Source organism: Oncorhynchus clarkii, chromosome 18, assembly GCF_045791955.1.
Source record: "Oncorhynchus clarkii lewisi isolate Uvic-CL-2024 chromosome 18, UVic_Ocla_1.0, whole genome shotgun sequence".
NCBI lineage: Eukaryota > Metazoa > Chordata > Actinopteri > Salmoniformes > Salmonidae > Oncorhynchus > Oncorhynchus clarkii.
In genome coordinates, this window is record NC_092164.1 from 57448803 (window position 1) to 57474121 (window position 25319).

Genomic DNA, 25319 nt, shown 5'->3' on the forward strand with positions numbered 1-25319 from the left:
AATTAGTTCGCAACAAGCCAGGCTGCCCAAACTGTTGCATATACCCAGACTCTGCATGCAATGAACGCAAGAGAAGTGACTAACCTGGATTTCTTTTAGCTAAATATGCACGTTTACAAATATATACTTCTGTGTATTGATTTTAAGAAAGGCATTGGTGTTTATGGTTAGGTACAGTCGTGCAACGATAATGCTTTTTTCGCAAATGTGCTTTTGTTAAATCATCCCCCTGCGTTGAATCGATTATATACAACGCAGGACACACTAGATAAACTAGTAATATCATCAACCATGTGTAGTTAACTAGTGATTAAGATTGATTGATTGATTTTTTTTTTTACAAGATAAGTTTAATGCTAGCTAGCAACTTACCTTGGCTTCTTACTGCATTCGCGTAACAGGCAGGCTCCTCGTGAGGCAGGTGGTTAGAGCTTTGGACAAGTTAACCATAAGGTTGCAAGATTGAATCTCTGAGGTGACAAAGTAAAAATCTGTCGTTCTGCCCCTGAACAAGGCAGTTAACCCACCGTTCCTAGGCCTTCATTGAAAATAATAATGTGTTCTTAAAAACACAGATTTCCGATTATTGTGAAAACTTGGAAATCGGCCCTAATTAAAATCGGCCATTCCGATTAATCGGTCCACTGGTCTAAAGTACATTGCTTGTGCTTCTTGGCCCAAGCAAGTCTCTTCTTACTGGTGTCCTTTAGTAGTGGTTTGCAGCTATTAGGCCATGAAGGCCTGATTCACGCAGTCTCCTCTGAACGGTTGATGTTGAGATGTGTCTGTTACTTGAACTCTGTGAAGCATTTATTTGGGCTGCAATTTCTAAAGCTGGTTACTCTAATGAGCTTATCCTCTGTAGCAGAGGTAACTTTGGGTCTTCAATTCCTGTGATAGCCAGTTTCATCATAGCGCTTGATGGTTTTTGCAACTGCATTTGAAGAAATGTCAAAATTCTCCATATTGACTGACCATGTCTTAAAGTAATGGACTGTTGTTTCTCTTTGCTTATTTGAGCTGTACTTGCCATAATATGGACTTGTTATTTTATCAAATAGGGCCATCTTGGCTCAAACACATTAAGAGGGAATGAAATTCCACAAATTAACTTTTAATAAGGCACACCTGTTAACTGAAATGCATTCCAGGTGAAGCTGGTTGAGAGAATGCCAAGAGTGCAAAGCTGTCATTAAGGCAAAGGGTGGATATTTGAAGAATCTCAAATATAAAAATACTTTTTTGGTTACTACATGATTCCATGTGTGATTTCATAGTTTTGATCTCTTCACTATTACTCTACAATACAGAAAATAATAAAAAATAAAAACCCTTGAATGAGGTGTCCTAAAACGTTTGACCTGTAGTGAAGTATGGGCCTGATGGCACAAAGTTAGTGTGTTGTGAATTCTGTAATGAAAGTATTGTAATGTTGTTATAATTGTATAACTGCCTTATATTTTGCCGTCCCCAGGAAGAGCGGGCAGCAGCTAATGGGGATCCATAATAAATACAACTACTGGAATTAGGCTACACAATCCAAAAACAAAGGATCAAATATGAAAATATATTACGACACCAATGGGCCAGATCTTTGCCATATAGCATGAATATATTTGATATACTGTATAATATGCCATATCAGCTCACCTGTATTACTGGTAGCGGGCTCCGCAGAGTCCCGTCCATCAGGAAGGGGGTCTACCTCCTCACTGCCATTAGGAGGGGCCTGACTGTTCGGCTCCTCCCCCAACATGGCCCCTCCCCCTTCTGTAGCCTCCCCGTTTGTGAAGTATTTCTGCATCCAGGAAGGAACGATGCTCTTGACTGTGTCTGTCACTCGACTAATCAGGCCCGACCGCTGCTGGTGAACAGAGAGGAAAGAAGGGTAGAGATAGTGGGGGAGGGAGAGAAAAATGGGAAGGAGGAAGACTTTTAGGACAATAGGTTGATATGTAATGAGAAAAAAAAAACAATGATGAACATCTACTGTTATGTGTTGAGGGGTATGTGTTACTTGGTATTGATCGAGAGAGAGCAGTGGGTGCACGTCAAAGTCATTCCTCTCAAGCAAAGCCCTACTTAAAAGCTCTTAGTAGCCATGTTTCCATTACCTTGTCCAGTGATTATGACAACATTTACTAAGTTTGCATTGAAAATAAATGCAATAATTATCTGCTACGGTGTGTTTCCATTTAAATTGTCTTCTTTCGATAGAAAAAGCTTTGTATAATGATGTCACAACAAATAATATTTTTAGTTTGTTGCTAAAACCTAGTGTCTAATAAAAATGAAGTGGTTGAAGTGTTTCCATGAACCATTTAGGCAAATCGACATTAATAAATTGGCGACAGCCTGTATGCCCTCCCACCTATCGGTCTCATGTCTTAGGTAGCCTGCAAAAGCCAGCATGGATAGAATAAAATTGAATTTTATTTGTCACATGAGCCAAATACAACAGGCCTGACAGTGAAATGCTTACTCACAAGCCCTTATCCAACAATGCAGTTCAAGAAATAGTTAAAAAATATATTTATTGGAAAAAAAAATGCTATATACAGGGGGTACCGGTACTGAGTCAATGTGCGGGGGTACATGTTAGTCAAAGTAATTTGTACATGTAGGTAGGAGTAAAGTGACTATGCATAGATAAAACAGTAAGCAGCAGGGTAAAAAAAAAACACTGGGGGGGGGGGGGGGACAATGTAAACAGTCAGGTTGGCCATTGGATTAATTGTTCAGCAGTCTTATGGCTTGGGGTTAGGAGCTGTTAAGGAGCCTTTTGGACCTAGACTTGGCGCTCCAGTACTGCTTGACTTGCGGAAGGAGAGAACAATATGACTTAGGTGACTGGAGTCTGACAATATTTTGGGCCTTCCTCAGACACCCCCTAGTATAGAGGTCCTGGATGCAGGAAGATTGGCACTAGTGATGTACTACGCAGTACGCACTGCCCCCTGAAACTATGGTGTTGAACGCTGAGCTATAGTCAATGAACAGCATTCACACATAGCTGTTATTTTGTCCTGGTGGGAAAGAGCAGTGTAATAGAGAATGCATCATCTGTGCATCATATGCGAATTGAAGTGGGTCTAGGGTATCTGGGATGATGCTGTTTATGTGAGCCTTACAAAGCACATCATGGCTACCAAACGCAAGAATTTACTAATACTTGAAATATTCTAATAATTATCATCTGCCAATGTATCGCCACAGCCCATGGTGAAACTTACCGTAGAGCTGAAATAATTGGATGGTGAAACTTGCATTCAGCCAACCAGAAAAGCAAGGCGAAGCAAGTCAGGCATTCTTGAAAGATTAATTCTAAATGCCTACTCCTTGCTTAAAGACTGGAGCTTTGATAACATTTTGCCCCGTATGTATACCTTCTTAATTATTCGACAATCATTTGTCGCAAGTAAGTTTGACAAAAGAAAAACCCACCCCATCGAACAGATAAAAATGTTGATCTTCAAAACAGCTCTCCTGTAGCTGTCGTTTCTATTACACATGTCGCAAATGTAAAAAAAAAAATAATAATAATTGCGACATTGCGTTTGTCAAATAAACCCGGGTCAATGGAAACTTGACTAATGAACAGTGGGCCAGACAGGAGTCTGGTGCAGCACGGCCCTGGTACTGGAGTTAATAATGCAATAACAGTACACCCATCTTCTACAGTAGATCTAAGCCTATGATGGACATGCTTCCGGTCTTTAAACCAATATCACAATACAAGATAGTCCCTAAGTGCTACCCAGCTCCATTAACGACACTAAAATGTCCTTTTAGAATGGTTCTGCAGAAACCTCAAGTCTGGGTACATTTTTGTTGCAGCAGTATAGAGCAAAACAGAGGACAAGGGATGTAAAAATGATGTTGCTAGCACCACTTCACATGTACATTGGCTAGTCTACTCCCTTGGTAGCTTTCTACTCCTGATAACGACCATATCCTCCACTCCACTTCTGCTTATCTGTAAAAAGCACCAGTTGCACAGCGCATCTGCTATTCAACCCGTCCACACTAAATCCAGTGTTTTACCAAAAACTGACCAGTGTAAACAATCACTCTAGATAAGTCTAACTAATTAATGTACCAGGCCCAGCCTCTCAGAGGGCCAGTTCGAGCTCGCAGACCTTTGAACGCAGCTCTTGTGATTCTACGGAGTTAAGGACGCTGCATTTCTCCTGTGAATGTGGCCATGAGACCACAGGACCGTGCCAGAATGCTGCTCTTATTGTTCTCCCAGGAAGCACTTCTGTGTGCGGTTGAAACAGTGAGATGAGGGTGAATACGGTCTGGCGGTGTATAATTGACAGATGAAGTTCAAGTGAACCAGAGCTGCTAGCCTATACAACAAACTGGACAATGCATCTGACTGACTGTAGGCTTTTCAAATACAAGAAAAGGCCAAGTTGTGTGTGCATTTCAAACCACTGCACAGTAATACAGAACAGCAGTTGAACTTACATCTGTCCTGTTACATGTGCCAGCACAACCATAACTCATAATTAAGGACCACTACTAAAGCTGCCTGATTTCAAACCCTCTGTTATAACACTAGCTCGCAGTGCCAGACAAACACATAAATGCAAGGTTTATGAGTTCCTATATGACTGGAAGAGCCTACAACACCACAATATGCCCTGGAGCTAGGGGTGGTTAGCTCCATGACTCACTTCCTGACTAGAGACCACACACGTTTAAACAAGATTACTAGGCCTTCCTATATCAGTACCAAAGGTGTGTGTGTGTGTGGGGGGTAATCTACAAGGGAGGTCATGCACAGTCAAGGGAAGTCCAATCTATCTGTAAAGTTAAGAGAAGCTACATGGTTGGTCCACCACAGTTCAATATGGCAGACAAATTGAGAGTGGGTTTACTGGAAATCCCCCCCCCCCCCCTCAACCCAAATTATTTGTGATTTCGCTCGTGTTTTTCCCTCCAGTAACCTGAAAAAAGCTGCTGATGACACCATTCCAAACATTTACATTTAAAAGTGAGTAGGTCTACTGCTTCCCTCTCAATCATTTCCCAGTTGATAGGAGAGAATTTATACTTGTGAGGTCCAATGAAACAAATGGAATAATCAGCTGACATGTAGGCCCAAACAAGCACAAACAAAACCCCAACTGGAAGTTTGAGTTCACTGGTCTAAAGTGAACTCCAAGTCAAATATTCCACTAGTTTGCTATGGCCTACACATGCTCTTTATTATTACTGCTGGCAGACTCTGCTTTCACTTTCCAATGACCAATCTACCAGGGATGCACAATATATCGGTGAACATATTGGAATGGGGACGATATTTGCTAAAAAAATCAACATCGGTATCAGCCTGATGTCAAAGCTGACATGCATACCTATATAACATCGGTACATGACATAATGACGCCACGCAAAATGTTGCACTACACGTGGCACACAGCATTCCTATCCTAACCCAGAATGTTTGCTGTGTGGATCGAGCAGTAAACAAGTCGAGCAGTCATTTGAAAGAGTAAGAACATTTCAGCAAGGCAACTCAAAGGCAAAATTAATTAATGCCAAGATAATGTAATTAATTAGTGTTTCAAAAAAGATACACGTCAAATAACACAGCTCTATTATAGAATGTTGTGTGTTATGAATTTGCACGTGCAAACCCAGCACCACCCCTACTATCAGCAGCACCGTCAAAGCTGTACAAAAGTCTGCAAACAAGCAAACACCGACCATGAACGATGCGTTTACAATACCGCATTGGTAATAAAGCATTTTTTGTTCGACCACAACTTCTGGGGTACCTAGCTAGCTCCAATACAACCAGCCTGAAAACAAATGACTAGTTTCTAATGGGGTATCAGTCTACTCGATCTACACAGAACACAACTGTGAAGAGTTTACGCAAATACTAGCGTTGTAGCTCTTATCGTGGGACTGCAACTGTGTGAAATCCCCTCACCAGTCAGCTTATTGAGTGTATTGACATTCATATTGCACTGTACAGCTTTACCTAAGGATTGGGGATCAATGAAATGGGGTATCTGTCTACTCGATAGCCAAGATATTTTCCCCCATGTCCTCCTCAGTTATCAGACTCCAAAACATCCACGCAGTATTGTTTTTCCTCGGGAATAGTGTTCAATACACATAGGTTGACAATAAATGTGGCTCAATTCACAGTTTTTTCAGAGATCTTCAATAAGAGCTACGACGCTAATGTTCTCTGGGTGTCACTGAGTATTTTATTTGATTTATTTCACCTTTATTTAACCTATTTATTTCACCTTTATTTAACCAGGTAGGCAAGTTGAGAACAAGTTCTCATTTACAACTGCGACCTGGCCAAGATAAAGCATAGCAGTGTGAACAGACAAAAACAGAGTTACACATGGAGTAAACAATAAACAAGTCAATAACACAGTAGAAAAAAAGAAAAAGTCTATATACATTGTGTGCAAAAGGCATGAGGAGGTAGGAGAATAATTACAATTTAGCAGATTAACACTGGAGTGATAAATGAGCAGTTGATGATGTGCAGGTAGAGATACTGGTGTGCAAAAGAGCAGAAAAGTAAAGAAATAAAAACAGTATGGGGATGAGGTAGGTAAATTGAGTGGGCTATTTACCGATGGACTATGTACTGCTGCAGCAATCGGTTAGCTGCTCAGATAGCAGATGTTTAAAGTTGGTGAGGGGGATACAAGTCTCCAACTTCAGCGATTTTTGCAATTCTTTCCAGTCACTGGCAGCAGAGAACTGGAAGGAAAGGCGGCCAAATGAGGTGTTGGCTTTAGGGATGATCAGTGAGATACACCTGCTGGAGCGCGTGCTACGGGTGGGTGTTGCCATTGTGACCAGTGAACGATTTTTTTAAGGCGGAGCTTTACCTAGCATGGACTTGTAGATGACCTGGAGCCAGTGGGTCTGGCGATGAATATGTAGCGAGAGCCAGCCGACTAGAGCATACAGGTCGCAGTGGTGGGTGGTGTAAGGTGCTTTAGTAACAAAACGGATGGCACAGTGATAAACTGCAGAGTAGAGTATTGGAAGCTATTTTGTAGATGACATCGCCGAAGTCGAGGATCGGTAGGATAGTCAGTTTTACTAGGGTAAGTTTGGCGGCGTGATTGAAGGAGGCTTTGTTGCGGAATAGAAAGCAGACTCTAGATTTGATTTTAGATTGGAGATGTTTGATATGAGTCTGGAAGGAGAGTTTACAGTCTAGCCAGACACCTAGGTACTTATAGATGTCCACATATTCTAGGTCGGAACCATCCAGGGTGGTGATGCTAGTCGGGCGAACGGTTGAAAAGCATGCATTTGGTTTTACTAGCGTTTAATAGCAGTTGGAGGCCACGGAAGGAATGTTGTATGGCATTGAAGCTCGTTTGGAGGTTAGATAGCAGTGTCCAAGGAAGGGCCGGAAGTATACAGAATGGTGTCGTCTGCGTAGAGGTGGACCAGGGAATCACCCGCAGCAAGAGCAACATCATTGATATATACAGAAAAAGAGTCGGCCCGAGAATTGAACCCTGTGGCACCCCCATAGAGACTGCCAGAGGACCGGACAACATGCCCTCCGATTTGACACACTGAACTCGTCTGCAAAGTAGTTGGTGAACCAGGCAAGGCAGTCATTAGAAAAACCGAGGCTACTGAGTCTGCCGATAAGAATATGGTGATTGACAGAGTCGAAAGCCTTGGCCAGCTCGATAAAGATGGCTGCACCGTACTGTCTTTTATCAATGGCGGTTATGATATCGTTTAGTACCTTGAGCGTGGCTGAGGTGCACCTGTGACCGGCTCGGAAACCAGATTGCACAGCGGAGAAGGTACGGTGGGATTCGAGATGGTCAGTGATCTGTTTGTTGACTTGGCTTTCGAAGACCTTAGATAGGCAGGGAAGGGTGGTAGACTGATACCTATGGATTGTGGATCAATGACATGGGGTAAGGCTGTACAGTGAAATAAGTATGCCCCCAATGCAATTCTAAAGTATAATACATAAGTGAGATTAACAGAATGTCAAATTAAAAAATTATTGTATTTTATTGATTTTATAGAACATTACAACCTCATGATCTATTCAATTATGGCATAATTCTACTATTTGTATTCATTTGCATCACTGTCAATGACATACTTATTTTGAAGGCTAACTGCAAAGTCCACTATTGTGGCTAATCCTTACTATGGCTAGCTTCACATAGATGGTCCAACAACCATTAATCAAATAAGAACTGTCTTATAAATTAGGATTATTTTAGATGACACCTATCTATATAGTTAGCTAACTATAGCTACTGAAACAGATTTTGTTTCGCTATGTTTATGGGAAAGAACATTGTTTGCATCCATGAGCTAGCTAGCTTTTATTTATGACCATCACTCTAGGTGCTCAAGACAACTTTACCAGCATCATAACATAAATGTTGATGAATCGTTTTGACATGTGAAATACAAGTGATAGCGCAATCAATGTGTAATAACTACGTAGAAAAATGTATGAACACGTTAAATTATTATGTGACGTGCAGTCATATTCAGGTCAAATAACACTAGTGTTATAATGTTATTTGATATGCAAAGACCCCATAGTATGAGAAACCCTGGTTGGAAATGAAACAACTTAACAAATGAACAACGAAACAGCACAGAAAGTAAGTGAAAGAAAAAGGTTTTGATTATGTCTTACTGGTAATGGGGACAAAGGTAAATGCCATCAAAATGTATTTTTGGTCATTGTGGTGTGTAACCTTTATTTAACTAGGCAAGTCAGTTAAGAACAAATTCTTATTTCCAATGACGGCCTACCCCGGACAACGCTGGGCCAATTGTGCAGCCTGGATTTGAACCAGGGACTGTAGCGACACCTCTTGCAATGAGATGCAGTGCCTTAGAACGCTGTATCCATGTGTTACCTATTTAACTGTAATAGAATGCTTAAAAGGAGGATAAAATGATAAACCTATATGTTTTTTTTGGCAAGGAAAATATCAGATATGTATCGGTGCATCACTACAATGTAGCAGTTCCTGTCTTTGCCCAGGGACTATTAATACAATTAATTTATATGAAACTCCTAAATGGTGCATTGTCCCTACCTGTCATCTGAAAATATATAAATATATTTACTGACATGTATTGAAGACAATGAAAATCTACTGTGGGATTTCATGTCAAGGTATTTAATGGTCCTGAAAATCTGGATAATGATATGACTTAAAATGACCCTGTTCTAAACGACATGGACAGCCATGACCAGTCATTCTAAAATCCCATCCAACAGACTAGTTGCAAGTCAAATAAGTGGGACCTGTATTGAATTTACCTGCAAAAATCACATAATCAGATGAACAGTCCAATAAATCCCAGTAACGTTACTTTTTGCAGTTCACTGCCGTTATCTAGCTAGATAAATAAGAAATTAGCTAGGTAGCTATATAAATATCAAGAACAGCGCAGGACAAGTTAGCTACTACTCACAGATATTCCAATTTTTAACTGTAGCGACACAACAACAACAAAATCGCCTACAACTAGCAAGCAGGACGACTAACGTAGAGGGATCGAGTGACACTGCTCGGTGCATATGTATCCCGCCTTTCTTGTGGTGTGTTCTCACCAGGCTACGACTGGTTACGTTTCCACACCGCCTCACATTTATGCCCCTACCGAAATTAACAAAACCAGGTCATAATATTGCCTTGATTTCAAAAAATATAGTAACAGACTGAATAGCTACCATCACGGACTAATGTTGACAGTTAACGTTAGTTTACTGATTGTATGCGTGTTGCCTTTGCTTTGTAACGTTAGATCGTTACCACGTCGTAACGTTAACTAGCCTCTACTTGCTTAGCTAGTGGTCAACCATGTGGGTTGACTTAAAACAATACTGGAATTATTAACTAACGTTACCGAGCTCGTTAACTATCACAGTGCGCACTACACATTAACGTTAGCTAGCAACTAGTATCTAGGTAAACGGCTAAGAAACGGAAATATACCCCACTGCCGACTGTATTTAAAAACATTGAAAATATATAGTTAAATACTTTCATGATTAAAGTTAGATAATATAAGCCGCAAAGAACTGATATGATATGCCATAGCGAACGTTACATGACAATGACGTTGGCAGCGAGACAATGAAAAGCTAACAAATGATACCTAGCTTGTACATTTAGCTAGCTGTTAGCATCATAACCTAGATAACTACTTGCTAGTGCATAGCTACGCAGCAGGTACGCAAACTTGACAAGAAGCCAGTGTTACGTCTAACCTAGTAAAGTTCAATATTTCTACACGACAGCGTGTTAAATAAGTATGGCTGCCGTTAGTCTTACAGTAACTGCCTTAAAAAGAAACACACCTGTTAACAGATATTGACTGGTAATATTAGCTTGTTCCCCGAACCAGCTAAATGTCTATCACTTTGCTAAATTAGCTAGTTAGCTAGCTTGACACAGCGTGGAGGCCATGAGCGCTAAGACTAGGCCGCACAAAAATGTCTCAAAGAAAACAATAACACACGAGCGAAAAGACAACTGTTAACAAACTACATGCTATCCTTCAATGTGGAACATCCATACGAATATGGTCATTTCATTTACCTGTTTGCTTTTGGCGTAAGGTTTAGAAGCGATATGATATCTCCTGCTTCTAATTTTCCCTCCACCCGTGGCAGCCATGGCTAGATCGAATCTCAACTAGCCGCCAGATAGTCGTCCTGTCATATCCTAGAGTTCAGCGCGCTCAGTCCTCCGACATACCCTCATGCCAGGAAGCTTCACCTAAATGAGAACTATGGGAAATGTAGTTTAGGCATTAATCACGCGTGTGTTCCTCTACCAACCCTGAAATGTCAATTTTCAAAGGCCTTTGGTTTGACAAGGGTATTAATTTTGTATGTGATTTGTTAGACAACACAGGGGATTTTCTGCAGTTTGATGAGTTTATTGGTCAATTTCAAGTTACTATTACTCAGAGAGAATATATTAAGGTTTTCAAGGCAATTCCACTTCATATACTTGGACTTATTCAGAACACTTTGTTATATTGTCAGGTTGTTCCCACTTTTCCAAGTTTACAAATGAATGACTTGAACCTTTTGGATTAAAAAAAAATCAACAATAAGTGGATACGATTGTCAGTTTAGTCATTTTTGGTGATTATAATTCAATATATTGCTATGGAATTGGCCAACCCACGCTATGGTCAAAAGAGACGACCTAATCGACTACCTAAGCGACTACCTACCTAACTACCTTTACCTTAATTGTCCAGTTATCCCAAAAGTTAAAGGAACTTATTTTAAAATATTTTCTTCCATCTAGCCTGTTAAGGACTTATTGTACAAAAGGTTCAAATTTGACAAAGTACCTTGTGTTTTTTGTTCCTCTGATTCTGAATCTATAGAGCATTTATTTTTTTCATGCCACCATTCCAGTAAACTATGGTAGTGTATAAAATCTCCAAAATTACCTATGTTTATCTTTGATGATGTTAAATGGCATTATGCTTATCCTTGTAATGCCGATCATAACTATTTTATTAACATTATTGTCTTGGCCAAATAATTATATTCACAAATGTAAACAGGGGTAGGAAAATTCCTTATTTAGTATTTTTTTTAAATTTCATTTAACTATTACAATTTTATAAAGTTGGAAAAATTAGAGGTCATGTCTCTGAATGTCTGTTAATGTCTCATTGTTTTGTCACATCTAAATGATGTCCACGCCTGTTTTTTTTTAATTTTATTTATTCATTGTATTCACAGGAATGTCCCTGTATTGATGTGTAATATAATTTTTTTTACATAAATATCAGACATATCGGACATTGCCCTGAGTGACAAGTGAAATGAACAGGTTTAATGTCACGTTGCCTACATTTCCCAGTGAAAAATAAATAAATACCAATTGCGTAAATTTCTTTAGTAAAAATACCTTACAGTATTAAGTCGTTTTACTTCAAATCAAATCAAATTTATTTATATAGCCCTTCGTACATCAGCTGATATCTCAAAGTGCTGTACAGAAACCCAGCCTAAAACCCCAAACAGCAAGCAATGCAGGTGTAGAAGCACGGTGGCTAGGAAAAACTCCCACTTCACTGCATTCTTAAAGAAAATGTACTTTTCATTCCATACATTTTCCCTGACACTTTAAAGTATTTGTTACATTTTGAATGCCAAGCAGGACAGGAAAATGGTTTAATTCAAGAGAGCATCCCTGGTCATCCTTGAGTGTGCCCCTGGCTAGCTGTTAATGTAAAAAAATATATAATACATTTGTTTGGTCCGGTTTGCTTAATATACAGAATTACTTTTGATACTTAATTATATTTAAAACCAAGTAGTATTTTATACTGAGTGACTTTCACTTGAGTCATTTTCTATTAAGGTATCTTTACTTTTACTAAAGTATGACAATTGGGTACTTTTTCCACCATTGATGAATACAAACAGTTGCACTAGAATAAAACCATCAAAACATGTGTATGCATGCATTCTTTTGTCATAGTGTAATTTGTTCAAGCCACAAAGCATGGGAAATTGATGGGAATATCTTTTTTTCAAACACTCCAGTAATAAATCCACTGACAACAATGAGATTACATTTTTGGGGGGTAAGAATGATTCTCTGCTGCCACCTACTGGTAGACATTGTTTGTACACAAAATACCACAAAACAAAAACATTTTTTTGTCCTGTTTTAAATATTTATTAGAAAGCTATATTCATATAAATGATCTTGTAACAGTATGCAGTTCACATAATTCATACAAAACAAATGCACTCTTAATGATTGTATAAAAACAATGGTTAATCATATTACCTTTCACACACTCACTTAAACAAAGTGAGTCGTCATGACATAATCAACATTTTAAACATTTAAGGCCTGGAATTATCTTAAAAACAGATCTGTCCAAACAGGGTTGAGACCAATTCCATTTCAATACTAGTCAGTTGTAAAATGTATTTAAATTATCTTTGAAATTCTCATAGAAAAATGTGAACTCTGACTTTCAATATATATAGCTTGAACTGAATGAGTTAAAATAATTAGCAATAATAAACTCTGAATACGGAAAAGGGAAACCAGGCATCTAAAACATTCAGGCTTTAGCTTCACATAATTTAGATTTTCATTGTAAGTTAAATAAAATCCATCCTGTAATATTTCTGGTCATCATTTGAACAAGAGGGGGAAGAGTGTGAAGAGTAAAAATGCATTCGGTACACCTTGGTGTTCAGTCAATTCTGTGAAGATTGTAAACTCAACAGTTGGTGCCTCCTCATCAAGTGGTAAATTCAACTTTTGTTGAATGGTTGTTGATCTCACAAACACAGTGAAGTGGGGGGTTGCTCTGGGTAAGAGCGTCTGCTAAATTACTAATGTAAATGTAGTAAAGCTCTCTGCTCAGCCTTTTCCATTCAGTTTATGCTTCATTTATCTCATCAATGTTCTTTAACCACCTTTCAACCAATGTAATATCCCCACCTCTTGAACCTCCTTACCCAAATTCTCTTCCTTCCATCTCCCCACAGAGTTGTTGGGTGCAGTAGGGATGTACCGTAGTCCCTTCATTGGCTCTCATTGCTTTTAATCTTCATGTCCATTGACAGCTTTGGTTCTCGCAGAGCCTCTCCCTTGTTTAGATGGACTGGCTGAGTTATTCCGAGAGTCTCTCTCACCTACAAGAGGATACATATAGGAAATATGCTCCTTGACAAACACCAGCAAATATATACAGTTGATGTCAGAAGTTTACATACACCTTAGCCAAATACATTTCAACTCAGTTTTGCACAATTCCTAACATTTAATCCTAGTAAAAATTCCCTGTCTTAGGTCAGTTAGGATCACCACTTTATTTTAAGAATGTGAAATGTCAGAATAATAGTAGAGAGTCATTTATTTCAGCTAATATTTCTTTCATTACATTCCCAGTGGGTCAGAAGTTTACATACACTCAATTAGTATTTGGTAGCATTGCCTTTCAATTGTTTAACTTGAGTCAAACGTTTCGGGTAACCTTCCACAAGCTTCCCACAATAAGTTGAGTGAATTTTGGCCCATTTCTCCTGACAGAGCTGGTGTAACTGAGTCAGGTTTGTAGGCCTCCTTGCTCACACACGCTTTTTCAGTTCTGCCCACAAATGTTCTATAGGATTGAGGTCAGGGCTTTGTGATGGCCACTCCAATACCTTGGCTTAAGGACAACAAAGTAAGTTTGCCCCAACTTTGGAAGTATGCTTGGGGTCATTGTCCATTTGGAAGACCCATTTGCAACCAAGCTTTAACTTCCTGACTGATGTCTTGAGATGTTGCTTCAATATATCCACATAATTTTCCATCCTCATGATGCCAGCTATTTTGTGAAGTGCACCAGTCCCTCCTGCAGCAAAGCACCCCCACAACATGATGCTGCCTCCCCCGTCCTTCACGGTTGGGATGGTGTTCTTCGGCTTGCAAGCTTCCCCCTTTTTCCTCCAAACATAACGATGGTCATTATGGCCAAACTGTTCTATTTTTGTTTCATCAGAACAGAGGACATTACTCCAAAAAGTAGGATCTTTGTCCTCATGTGCAGTTGCAAACCGTGGTCTGGCTTTTTTATGGCGGTTTTGGAGCAGTGGCTTCTTCCTTGCTGAGCGGCCTTTCAGGTAATGTTGATATAGGACTCGTTTTACTGTGCATATAGATAATTTTCTACCCGTTTCCTCCAGCATCTTCACAAGGTCCTTTGCTGTTGTTCTGGGATTGATTCACACTTTTCGCACCAAAGTACGTTCATCACTAGGAGACAGAACGCGTCTCCTTCCTGTGCGTTATGACGGCTGCGTGGTCCCATGGTGTTTATACTTGAGTACCATTGTTTGTACAGATGACATCAAACGATGTCAATTAGCCTATCAGAAGCCATGACATAATTTTCTGGAATTTTCCAAGTTGTTTAAAAGCACAGTCAACTGGGCCTCCCGGGTGGCGCAGTGGTTAAGGGCGCTGTACTGCAGCGCCAGCTGTGCCATCAGAGTCCTGGGTTCGCGCCCAGGCTCTGTCGTAACCGGCCGCGACCGGGAGGTCCGTGGGGCGACGCACAATTGGCCTAGCGTCGCCCGGGTTAGGGAGGGCTTGGTCGGTAGGGGTGTCCTTGTCTCATCGCGCACCAGCGACTCCTGTGGCGGGCTGAAGCAGGTGGCCAGGTGCACGGTGTTTCCTCCGGCGCATTGGTGCGGCTGGCTTCCGGGTTGGATGTGCGCTGTGTTAAAGAAGCAGCGGCTTGGTTGGTTGTGTATCGGAGGACGCATGACTTTCAACCTTCGTCTCTCCCGAGCCCGTACGGGAGTTGTAGCGATGAGACAAGATAGTAGCTACTACAACAATTGGATACTACGAAATTGGGGAGAAAAAGGTAAAATTCAAAAAAATAAAATAAAATAAAAAAAGCACAGTCAAGTTAGTGTATGTAAACGTCTGACCCACTGGAATTGTGATACAGTGAATTATAAGTGAAATAATCTGTAAACAATTGTTGGAAAAATGTGTCATGCACAAAGTAGATGTCCTAACCGACTTGCCAAAACTATAGTTTGTTAACAAGAAATTTGTGGAGTGGTTGAAAAACGAGTTTTAATGACTCCAATCTAAGTGTATGTAAACTTCTGTATATTTGCTATATAAAAAGACCTCATTCAACTTAAGTCGAACGCTTACCTGTAATGTCATCAGGGCTGTAATCACATGACTCTATTAGGTTGCCATCATCACTCTCAGAGACACTCTAGAAAAGATGGTTATTGATAGTCAGTTAGAGGCAAAAATAACAATTAGAAAGACAAAACTACACTAGACAAAGGCCGACATAGCCTTTCTGTACAATAGACTGTAAACTGGCTGCAGACTTACCTTTAACTCAGGCTCATACTTCTGCTCATACCGCACCATCCCATACAGACAGAGAAGTGTGATGAAAGCCTACAGAGAGAGAGAGAGAGAGATGTAGAGAGCACTGACAACACAATGCGAGCACTTACAGTACCACCCACATAGAGGTCACATACATACCAATGGAATTACACAGTCTAAATAACATGTCACTGTTATGGACACTTGAGGTATGGTAATTGAAGCAGGGAGAATTGCTTTGGAGGTTATCACATGCGCACACATACACACACAGCGCGAGAGTGAGATAGAGAGACACACACACACACAGCCCTTACCACACACAGAAGCCACTGGAACACAGACCGAGCTTGTGTTTTAGAGAACACGTCCTGTCCAAACTTGACACACGCCAGGGCCTCCAGGAAGGCTATGGCCCTGTGGGTTAGATAGAGACCGTTAACGGGCCTCCAGGAAGGCTATGGCCCTGTGGGTAAGATAGAGACCGTTAACGGGCCTCCAGGAAGGCTATGGCCCTGTGGGTTAGATAGAGACCGTTAACGGGCCTCCAGGAAGGCTATGGCCCTGTGGGTTAGATAGAGACCGTTAACGGGCCTCCAGGAAGGCTATGGCCCTGTGGGTTAGATAGAGACCGTTGTTAACGGGCCTCCAGGAAGGCTATGGCCCTGTGGGTTAGATAGAGACCGTTGTTAACGGGCCTCCAGGAAGGCTATGGCCCTGTGGGTTAGATAGAGACCGTTGTTAACGGGCCTCCAGGAAGGCTATGGCCCTGTGGGTTAGATAGAGACCGTTAACGGGCCTCCAGGAAGGCTATGGCCCTGTGGGTTAGATAGAGACCGTTAACGGGCCTCCAGGAAGGCTATGGCCCTGTGGGTTAGATAGAGACCGTTAACGGGCCTCCAAGAAGGCTATGGCCCTGTGGGTTAGATAGAGACCGTTGTTAACGGACACTGACCACCAACAAACATTCACCTCTAACAATAATTACATTTTACAACAGGGATACTATTAGAAAATATCTATTTGTTTTTATTAAACAATGGCCCCATTTTTTGTTAATCACACTATGTTTTAAGACACACAAAAAAATAAAATCACAGAAAACAAATACATTTCCTCCTTAATTTTAGTCACCAGACTGCAGAGGGTACTTAAGACTTTCGCTGAGCTTATAATATTGAAGGGGTGAAGCCAAGGGCATATAAGGGCCTCATTGTTTTGTATTTATAGTGAGAGAGCAAGAGAAAGTAAGTCTGGTCCCCATGGTTACCAAAGCCTAGTCGGGGAAATCACCAGCTTGGGACAGCGATGAGGTCAGCATCAATATTTTGAACAAAATTGGACGTGACCCAATTTGCCATCCACAGCATTTCTGAGACGTTTGTCAATGACGTGGTCCCAAGATTAGAGTGGAGTTCAGCAACAGCAGGAAATGGCCACTAGAGGATACAGGAAAGACTCACCCAAACATCCAGCATTGTGTTCCCACTCGTTTGCACTGTGTGTCTGTCAGATATGCATAATACTGTCTGAGAGAACAGGAAGACAAACATTCAATACAGTTTATCTACAGCCATCACAACAACGACTGTCATCAAGATAAACAGAAGGGTTGACAGAAATCATTTAAAACTTCTTCCAACTCAATTCCATCTATACGAAAAGAGACAGAGACTGCACGTGTCAAACTGTCATAATTCCCTTCTGCCTCTAGAATGTAGAGTACACGTGTGGAGTGGCGTGGTGGAAAAGGTCCCTACCGTACAGTAGGGGCTGTGATGATTCCAAGAAGGAGAATCCGGCACCAGCTGAGAGCGTGAGATGCCTGGAACACGAAGATGTGCTTCAGGAAGAACGTGTTCAACTCAGTCAGCTGTTTAGAGGACAGGAAGTAAAGACAGACAGGAAGTAAAGTCGTAGCATAGCAACATGTATATTAAAACGTCCCTGTACACACAGCTTAGATATCATACAATCTACCCCATAACCTTCAGGTATGTAGTAAGATCATAGAAAACATACCAACTGCTCAACTACAAAAAAACACCAAACATGTTAGTAAATAGTTTAACTCCATTTGTTTCCCAAAAGAGTTCAATCACAAATTACTTTCAAGTCAATATACACAGAGTAACTACATACAACTGGATTCTGAATTCTAACCCTGGCACTAAATACTATGTATCATTTCCAGATCAGAGGGTAGAGCTCACCTGCCAGAGAATCATAAAGACGTAGATCCCTGCCACCCTCTGGAAGGAGGACTTGGGGTCTAACCATCGTACGTAGGTCCAGCTTGCTGGGGTGAACTGGAGCACAACCCGCTTCAGCTTCCCTGTGGTCGTGTGGATGTCTCTGAAGACACAGCATAGATACAGATATACAGAGAGGCATACACTTACACACTGGGAAGTAACACCGATGGGTGTTGACAGACAGTTAGGCACACAAGGTTAAACACAGAGATACTGTACAGGCATTAAGCTACATACATTGATGAGAAAGCACACATGCACTAAATCAGAGCAGGCAGCAATTCCATAGAATAAATGTATTTTAATTGGGACTGGGGAACTGTATTGTGTCATCTGGGCTCCCGAGTGGTGCAGTGGTCTAAGGCAAGAGGCATCACTACAGTCCCTGGTTCAAATACAGGCTGTATCACATCCGGCCGTGATTGGGAGTCGCACAGGGCGGAGCACAATTGGCAGCAATTGTGCGCCTACCCCGGGTTTGGCCGGGGTAGGCCGTCATTGTAAATAAGAATTTGTTCTTAACTTAAATGAAAATCTGTCATGACACTACAGGAGAAGGGAGGAAACCAGTAGGAGGAGAACTTACTTGATGCTGGCCCATTGGTAGGTCCGCATCTCCAGGAAGCGACACACAGTCATGCCCAACCAGATGCCCCCTCCATTACACAGGAGGATGTCCAGGATCAACTGGTCCCACCAGCACTCAGCAAAGTTAGGCAGCAGGTGCATGAAGAACAGCTAAGGGAGGGAGAGACAGACAGATAAAGACAAAGGTGAATGGGGAGTTACAAACTGACTCAAAATGTGCCAATGCAACAGAATATTTCAAATCAATCAGATCCCAAAATGGGATCTGTTGATGGAAATCGAGCAGCACTTCCCAAACGTGTCCCAAACAGCACCCTATTCCCTTTATAGTGCACTGCTTTTGACCAAGGCTGTTGCTCTGCACAAAATAAGTGCACTGTACAGGGAATAGGGTGCCATTTGGGAAGCAGACACAGACTTCCTTGCACCTTTTATTTACCTCAGTGAGCTCCCAGGTGATGCTGATGGTCCAGCAGAGGGCGTAGCTGCGGATGAGCATTGCCTTCATGGCCCAGCCCCCGAAATGCCCAAACGCAAAGATGTCAAAGTGGCTCAGGATCCGCTCCCAGGTGATCACGTGACAGTTCACTGCATATTCCTGCAGGGGGAGAAAGGCCAGGTAAGACACGGACACGGACGAGCCAGGTAAGACACGGACACGCACGAGCCAGGTAAGACACGGAAGAGCCAGGTAAGACACGGAAGAGCCAGGTAAGACACGGAAGAGCCAGGTAAGACACGGAAGAGCCAGGTAAGACACGGAAGAGCCAGGTAAGACACGGAAGAGCCAGGTAAGACACGGAAGAGCCAGGTAAGACACGGAAGAGCCAGGTAAGACACGGAAAAGCCAGGTAAGACATGGACGAGCCAGGTAAGACACGGACACAGTGGTGGCTCAGCAGAATGGTGAGTCATGATGATGCTAGCCTTGGATGCCCAGGCTTTGCTCACGCATTGTTGAGTCAAAGAGATTTGTAAGGAAGGCCTTTGCGAGACTATGATGGTGCAAATTCATGCTGAATGACGCTGGAGGGAATAGCAGGCGTATTACGGGCTCCTGACCAATTGCGCTATTATGTGTATTTTTTTGCGTAGATCATAACTTTTTTTGCATATAATGCTTCTGCCATTGTTTCCCATGACCGAAAAGAGCTTCTGGACATCAGAACAGCCATTACTAACCTTGATTTGGACGAGGACTTCTACTTCAATGAGTCGGAGGTGAAAGAGATATTGATTATTGCGGAACAGGACACTCGAAGAAGATGGCGCCATAGAGGCCGGCCTGCGGGATACCGGACGAGACAACGCCGTGAGCGGATAAATCACCTCTACCCTCCGTTCTATTGGTGAACGTGCAATCACTGGAGAATAAACTCAGTATGAGACTATCCTATCAACGTGATCTGAAGAACTGTAATATCCTGTTTCTCAGTCGTGGCTGAACAAGGAAATTGTATATATAAATAAATGTTTTTCAATACATCGGTAGGACAGAATGATGGCGTTGAGGAAGCTCAGAGGAGGGGGTGTGTCTCTTTGTTAACAACAGCTGGTGCGCAATCTCTAATATTAAGGAAGTCTAGAGGTTCTACTGGCCTGAGTTAGAATACCTCATGATGAGCTGTAGACCACACTATTTACCAAGAGTGTTTTCATCTATATTTTTCGTAGCTGTCTATTTACCACCACAAACCAATGCTGGCACTAAAACCGTACACAACGAGCCGTATATGTCCATAACCAAACAAGAGAATGCTCACCCATAGGCGGCGCTCCTAGTGGCCGGTGGCTTTAATGCAGGAAAACTGAAATCCGTTTGACCTAATTTCTATCAGCATGTCACCTATGTAACTAGAGGCAAAAAAACTCTAGATCACCTTTACCACACTCACACACCTCTCCCTCCATTTGGCAAATTTGACCATAACTCTATCCTCCTGATTCCTGCTTACAAGCAAAAACTATGAAGTACCAGTTACGAGCTCAATTCAAAAGTGGTCCGATGAAGCGGATGCTAATCTACAGGACTGTTTCGCTAGCAGAGAGTGGAATATGTTCTGGGATTCATCTGGTAACATTGAGGAGTTTACCACATCAGCCACCGGCTTCATTAATACGTGCATGGATGACGTCGTCCCCACAGTGACCATACGTATATATCTCAGACAGAAGCCAAGGATTTACAGGCAACAAAAGCACTGAGCTAAAGGCTATGGCTGCTGATTGCAAGGAGCGGGACACAAATTCGGACACTTATAAGAAATCCCGCTATGCCCTCCGACGAATCATCAAACAGGCAAAACGTAAATAAAGGACCAAGATCAAATCCTACTACACCGGTTCAGACTGTCGTCGGATGTGGCAGGGCTTGCAAACTATCACAGCTAACAAAGGGAAATCCAGCCACGAGCTATCCAGTGATGGAGGCCTACCAGATGAGCTAAATATCTTCTGTGCTCGCTTCGAGGCAAGCAACACTTAACCATGTATGAGAGCACCAGCTGATCCAGACGATTGAGTCCTTATTTAAGTATGTAAGTTGACTGAGAACACATTCTCATTTACATCAACAACCTGGAGAATAGTTGCAGGAGAGATGAATGAGCCAATTGGAAGCTGGGGATGATGAATGAGACAATTGGAAGCTGGGGATGATTAGGTAGGCATGATGGTATGAGGGCCAGATTGAAAATGTAGCCAGGACACTGGGGTTAACACCCCTACTCTTACAATAAGTGCCTTGGGATCTTTAGTGACCACAGAGAGTCAGGACACCCATTTAACGTCCCATCTGAAAGACAGCACTCTACACAGGGCAATGACCCCAATCACTGCCTGGGGAATTGGGATTTATTTATTTTTAGACCAGAGGAAAGAGTGCCTCCTACTGGCACTCCAACACCACTTCTAGCAGCATCTGGTCTCCCATCCAGGGACTGACCAGGACCAACCCTACTTCAGAGGCAAGCCAGTAGTAGGATGCTTGGTATGCTGCTGGTTAACATTCACAGACGGATTACCAGGACGCATACTCAGAGCATGAGCTGACAAGCTGGCAAGTGTCTTCCATGACATTTTCAACCTCTCCACGAACTAGTCTGTATTCCTATGTTTCAAGCAGACCACCATAGTCCTTGTGCTCAAGAAAGCCAAGGTAACCTGTCTAAAGGACTATCGCCCGATAACACGCTCATTTGTAGACATGAAATTCTTTGAAAGGTTGGTCATGGCTCATATCAACACCATCATCCCAGTATTTTACTGGGTGTCTTTCACTTAAGTCATTTTCTATTAAGGTATCTTTACTTTTACTCAAGTATGACAATTGTGTACTTTTCCCACCACTGGTAAAATAGTTAACCAAATAGCTCCCCGGACTATCTGCATTGACCCATTTCGCACAAACTCAACTCATCACATACGCTGCTGCTGCTACAGTTTATTATGTATCCTGTTGCCTAGTCACTTTTCCCCTAACTATATCTACCTCAATGACCTCGTACCCCTGCACATGGACTCTGTACTGGTACCGTGTATGTAGTAGTCATTGTGAATTTATTCCTCGTTATAATTGTTCTTTTATTTCTCCCTGCATTGTTGGGAACGGGCCCGTAAGTAACAACTTCACTGATAGTCAAAACCAATCGTTTATGAAGCATTTGACAAATGAAATGTTATTTGAAGTGTAACAGCGATTGAATGATGAGATAAGTTATCAATATTTAATAATACCTGTTTTACTAATAACATTTTGTGAAACTGCATGAGCAGAGCAGGCTGATGCCAATTGTTTAAACCAACGCTGACTATAGGCTAAGTGGTAGCTCTGTCCTCAACGTCTTATGGTTCACCCTCTTACAGAAAGCTGGTATTACCTGCACAAATGTAATTGGATGACATTAACACATAGGGTGGAGTAGAGCGTAGAGTGGAGTAGAGAAACCAAACTATGATCACTTAATCAGCATCTAGGGCAACTTCACCCTACTCCCAAATATGGTGTCTGGCATGAGGTAGACACTGTAGCATACCGAGATCATAATGACTCACCATGACATCAGTCTCACGGGTAGCGTAGCGTAGGTTGGGGTCCACCCAGTACATGAGCTTCTTCACCTGGGCCCAGTTCAGGAAGATGAGGAAGACCAGGAACAGGAAGTACAGAACACTCAGACCTGACAACAACAGGAAGGAACCAATCAGAGCGGAGTTCCATGGACATGGTTCCATAGAGGTGCTCCACTGACACTGACAATGTGACTTGTTGTACTCTGCAGTAGGACAACTCACCAAATACCATGCGCCAAATTGCAGGATGTGGTCTTGTGAATGGACCTGAAGTGGATAAATAACGCATTTATACGTTTCAACCATTATCAGAGTGGATCGACCAAAACCCTCATATACTGCAGTTCAAAATTTAACGTAGCATACCCACTAGCAGTAGGTGCACCATTCACTCGCACAGTCAAAACCAGAAAGACCTGAATGTCTATTATGTGACCATTGATCTACAACATTCCTCCCACCCATCAACATTCAGACACACCCTTTCCACCAGGTGCTGGGCTGGGTTATTGACAAGTACAAGGCAGTGACATTGAGTAACTACCATTGGGGAAGGCCAGGACACTGATGACGAGGAAGAAGGAGACAACCAACAGGAAACCCACTCGAAGGTTGTTGTCAACATCTGCATCATCCCTGGAAAAGAGAGCAGGGTTTGATGTCAAAAAGCTTTGACTGAGATTTGCAATTTGTACATTATTTTCAGAGGATAAAGTGAGGTTTACTATGATAAAGTAAATGTGACATTCAAATGTGACATTTAATAAAGTTTCTGTTCGATTATTGCATTTTCAGCATTGTATATATTATTACAATAAATAACATTAAAGGCCCAGTGCAATCAAAAACGTGATTTCCTGTGTTTTATATATATTTCCACACTGAGGTTGGAATGATTCTGTGAAATTCTGAAAATGATGATAATTTTAGTGTGAAAGCTGTTTGAAAAGAGCTGCTGAAATTTCAGCCTGTTTTGGTGGGATGGAGTTTTGGCCTGCCTGGGTGACAACACCAGGCCGTAAATCATTTCATAGACCAATACGAAAGAGAGTTCCAAACCTCTCTGCCACTAACAGCTTGTTTTCAGTTTTCCCCTCCCCACTCAGACCACTCCCAGACAGTCATAGAAACATTATTGCTTGAGAAATTGCTACCCACCAATGATTTTGAACTAAAAAAAACTGCTGCATTGGACCTTTAAAGATGTAATCAGCAGTTGAAACAATAACAATGTGTTTTCCACAGCCCTGTTCCAGTAAAAAGAAGAGAGATGGGGCTGGAGAAATTAAACCACTCTCAAATTCATCAACAGAGCTAAGGATGCAAGGATGGACCATCCATGATATCAAAAGTACACTTTAACCCATGTTTTGAGTCAATATAGTATTTGTTTACATTTACTTTGTTTACAAACATTGGAGTAAAGCAAGCTTATCTTTTGGGTTCTGATGGGGTATGACAGTTGAACTAAGCTCATTAATAAGCATTTATAACTTATATTCTTCAAGAATCAATGGGTACATATAATTAATTTATAAGTCCAAAAATGGATGTAGCAACTGCATATTGACCCTTTAAATGTCTAATCATCTGTAGTTTAATTATACAATTTAGGTTTACACTTGGGTTAGATAGCTACGCCAAGTTAACACAACCACTAGGCCTACCGGCAAGTCAAATGAGCTGTCAACGACTATTGGGTTACCTGGAAAAGACGAAGTACATCAAGCTAGCCACAGTGAACGTCAAAAGCGTGAGAGTGTGAGGCTTGTAGAAAAAGTTAATGCTGATGCCCTCCACTTGTTGCTCGTTAATCATCCGAAAGTGTAACATGTCATTCACATCATCCGTGCTTAATTTATGGGATCCCAAAGCAGGCGCCATGGTTGAGTGATTGGAGTTTCTTCCACAAAATTCCCTGTGTCAGCAGTTCTCGACAGGACAGGTTGATCTGCCTGTAAATAAATTGATGAGGACTGGGGATGGGCGGAGAGAAGACTGAACAAACCTGAAAACGGCCAATCAACTCAACAAACTATAGGGCTGTAGTAGGAATGCACATTCCAATACCAACACTCCCAATTAATTCCACTGCAATCTTCCTTTAGAAAGAGTTTATATTTTAATATTTATAACACCAGAAATTCACAATGAAAGGACAAGGGAGTTTTCTTTATTGGTCCTTCATATATTGTTTTAGGTTGAACTAGCTAATTCCCCTGCTGTATGCGTATTTTGGTACATCCCTTGGAGAGGACGCTTCCATAATACTTCCGTGAGAGCGCACACGTGAGTCGACTGACATTGGCGCTATCTATTGTTGTTTTTACGTCTGCTCAGTGGGCATATTCATGTTTTGACCCATTTTCTGTAATTTATTGCATGGTTTCATCCATTTTGTACTTGCAAAAACGACTATTTCTGTCTGCTTGCTGGCTGCCCGTATGATTACTCTATGCAAGCCAGCTAGCTTTAGCTAGCTATCCATTAGCTC

The 25319-nt window shown here is 41.7% G+C and overlaps 2 protein-coding genes across 8 annotated transcripts in view; both read right to left on the bottom strand.

The window, feature by feature from the left end:
- The window catches only part of LOC139373765 (nuclear pore complex protein Nup153-like), a 29787-nt gene extending 19055 nt beyond the window's left edge, over positions 1-10732 (bottom strand). For 3 of the 7 annotated variants that reach the window (XR_011627604.1, XM_071114733.1, XM_071114732.1), the window contains exons 1-2: positions 10605-10716; positions 1651-1864 (exon numbers count right to left, since the gene is read on the bottom strand). Coding sequence is in view for 6 of the 7 variants with exons in the window: in XM_071114733.1 (XP_070970834.1) it covers positions 1651-1864; positions 10605-10682 (292 nt within the window). In the remaining variant the exon portion in view is untranslated. Of the gene's footprint in view, positions 1-1650; positions 1865-10604 lie in introns of all 7 variants that reach the window. The other 4 variants (XM_071114737.1, XM_071114734.1, XM_071114736.1 and 1 more) reach the window with 3 other exon arrangements.
- Positions 10733-12695: 1963 nt separating this feature from the next.
- Positions 12696-24775, bottom strand: LOC139372738 (phosphatidylserine synthase 1-like). The gene is made up of 13 exons (XM_071112535.1): positions 24531-24775; positions 23370-23461; positions 23048-23092; positions 22808-22932; positions 19194-19352; positions 18753-18904; positions 18125-18266; positions 17672-17784; positions 17375-17440; positions 16229-16328; positions 15912-15980; positions 15720-15786; positions 12696-13696 (listed from the first exon to the last, which is right to left on the bottom strand). The coding sequence occupies exons 1-13, from the start codon at positions 24707-24709 to the stop codon at positions 13605-13607; spliced, it is 1401 nt and encodes a 466-aa protein (XP_070968636.1). The 5' UTR covers positions 24710-24775; the 3' UTR covers positions 12696-13604.
- Between the last annotated feature and the right edge of the window lie 544 nt (positions 24776-25319).

Excerpts from the sequence above, each read along its gene's own strand:
- LOC139372738 (XM_071112535.1), bottom strand. The coding sequence starts at position 24,709 with ATGGCGCCTGCTTTGGGATCCCATAAATTAAGCACGGATGATGTGAAT. Across the intron at positions 23,462-24,530 it reads ATGTACTTCGTCTTTTCCAG|GGATGATGCAGATGTTGACA; the intron begins GTAACCCAATAG and ends TCTCTTTTCCAG. Across the intron at positions 15,787-15,911 it reads AGTATGAGCCTGAGTTAAAG|AGTGTCTCTGAGAGTGATGA; the intron begins GTAAGTCTGCAG and ends CATCTTTTCTAG.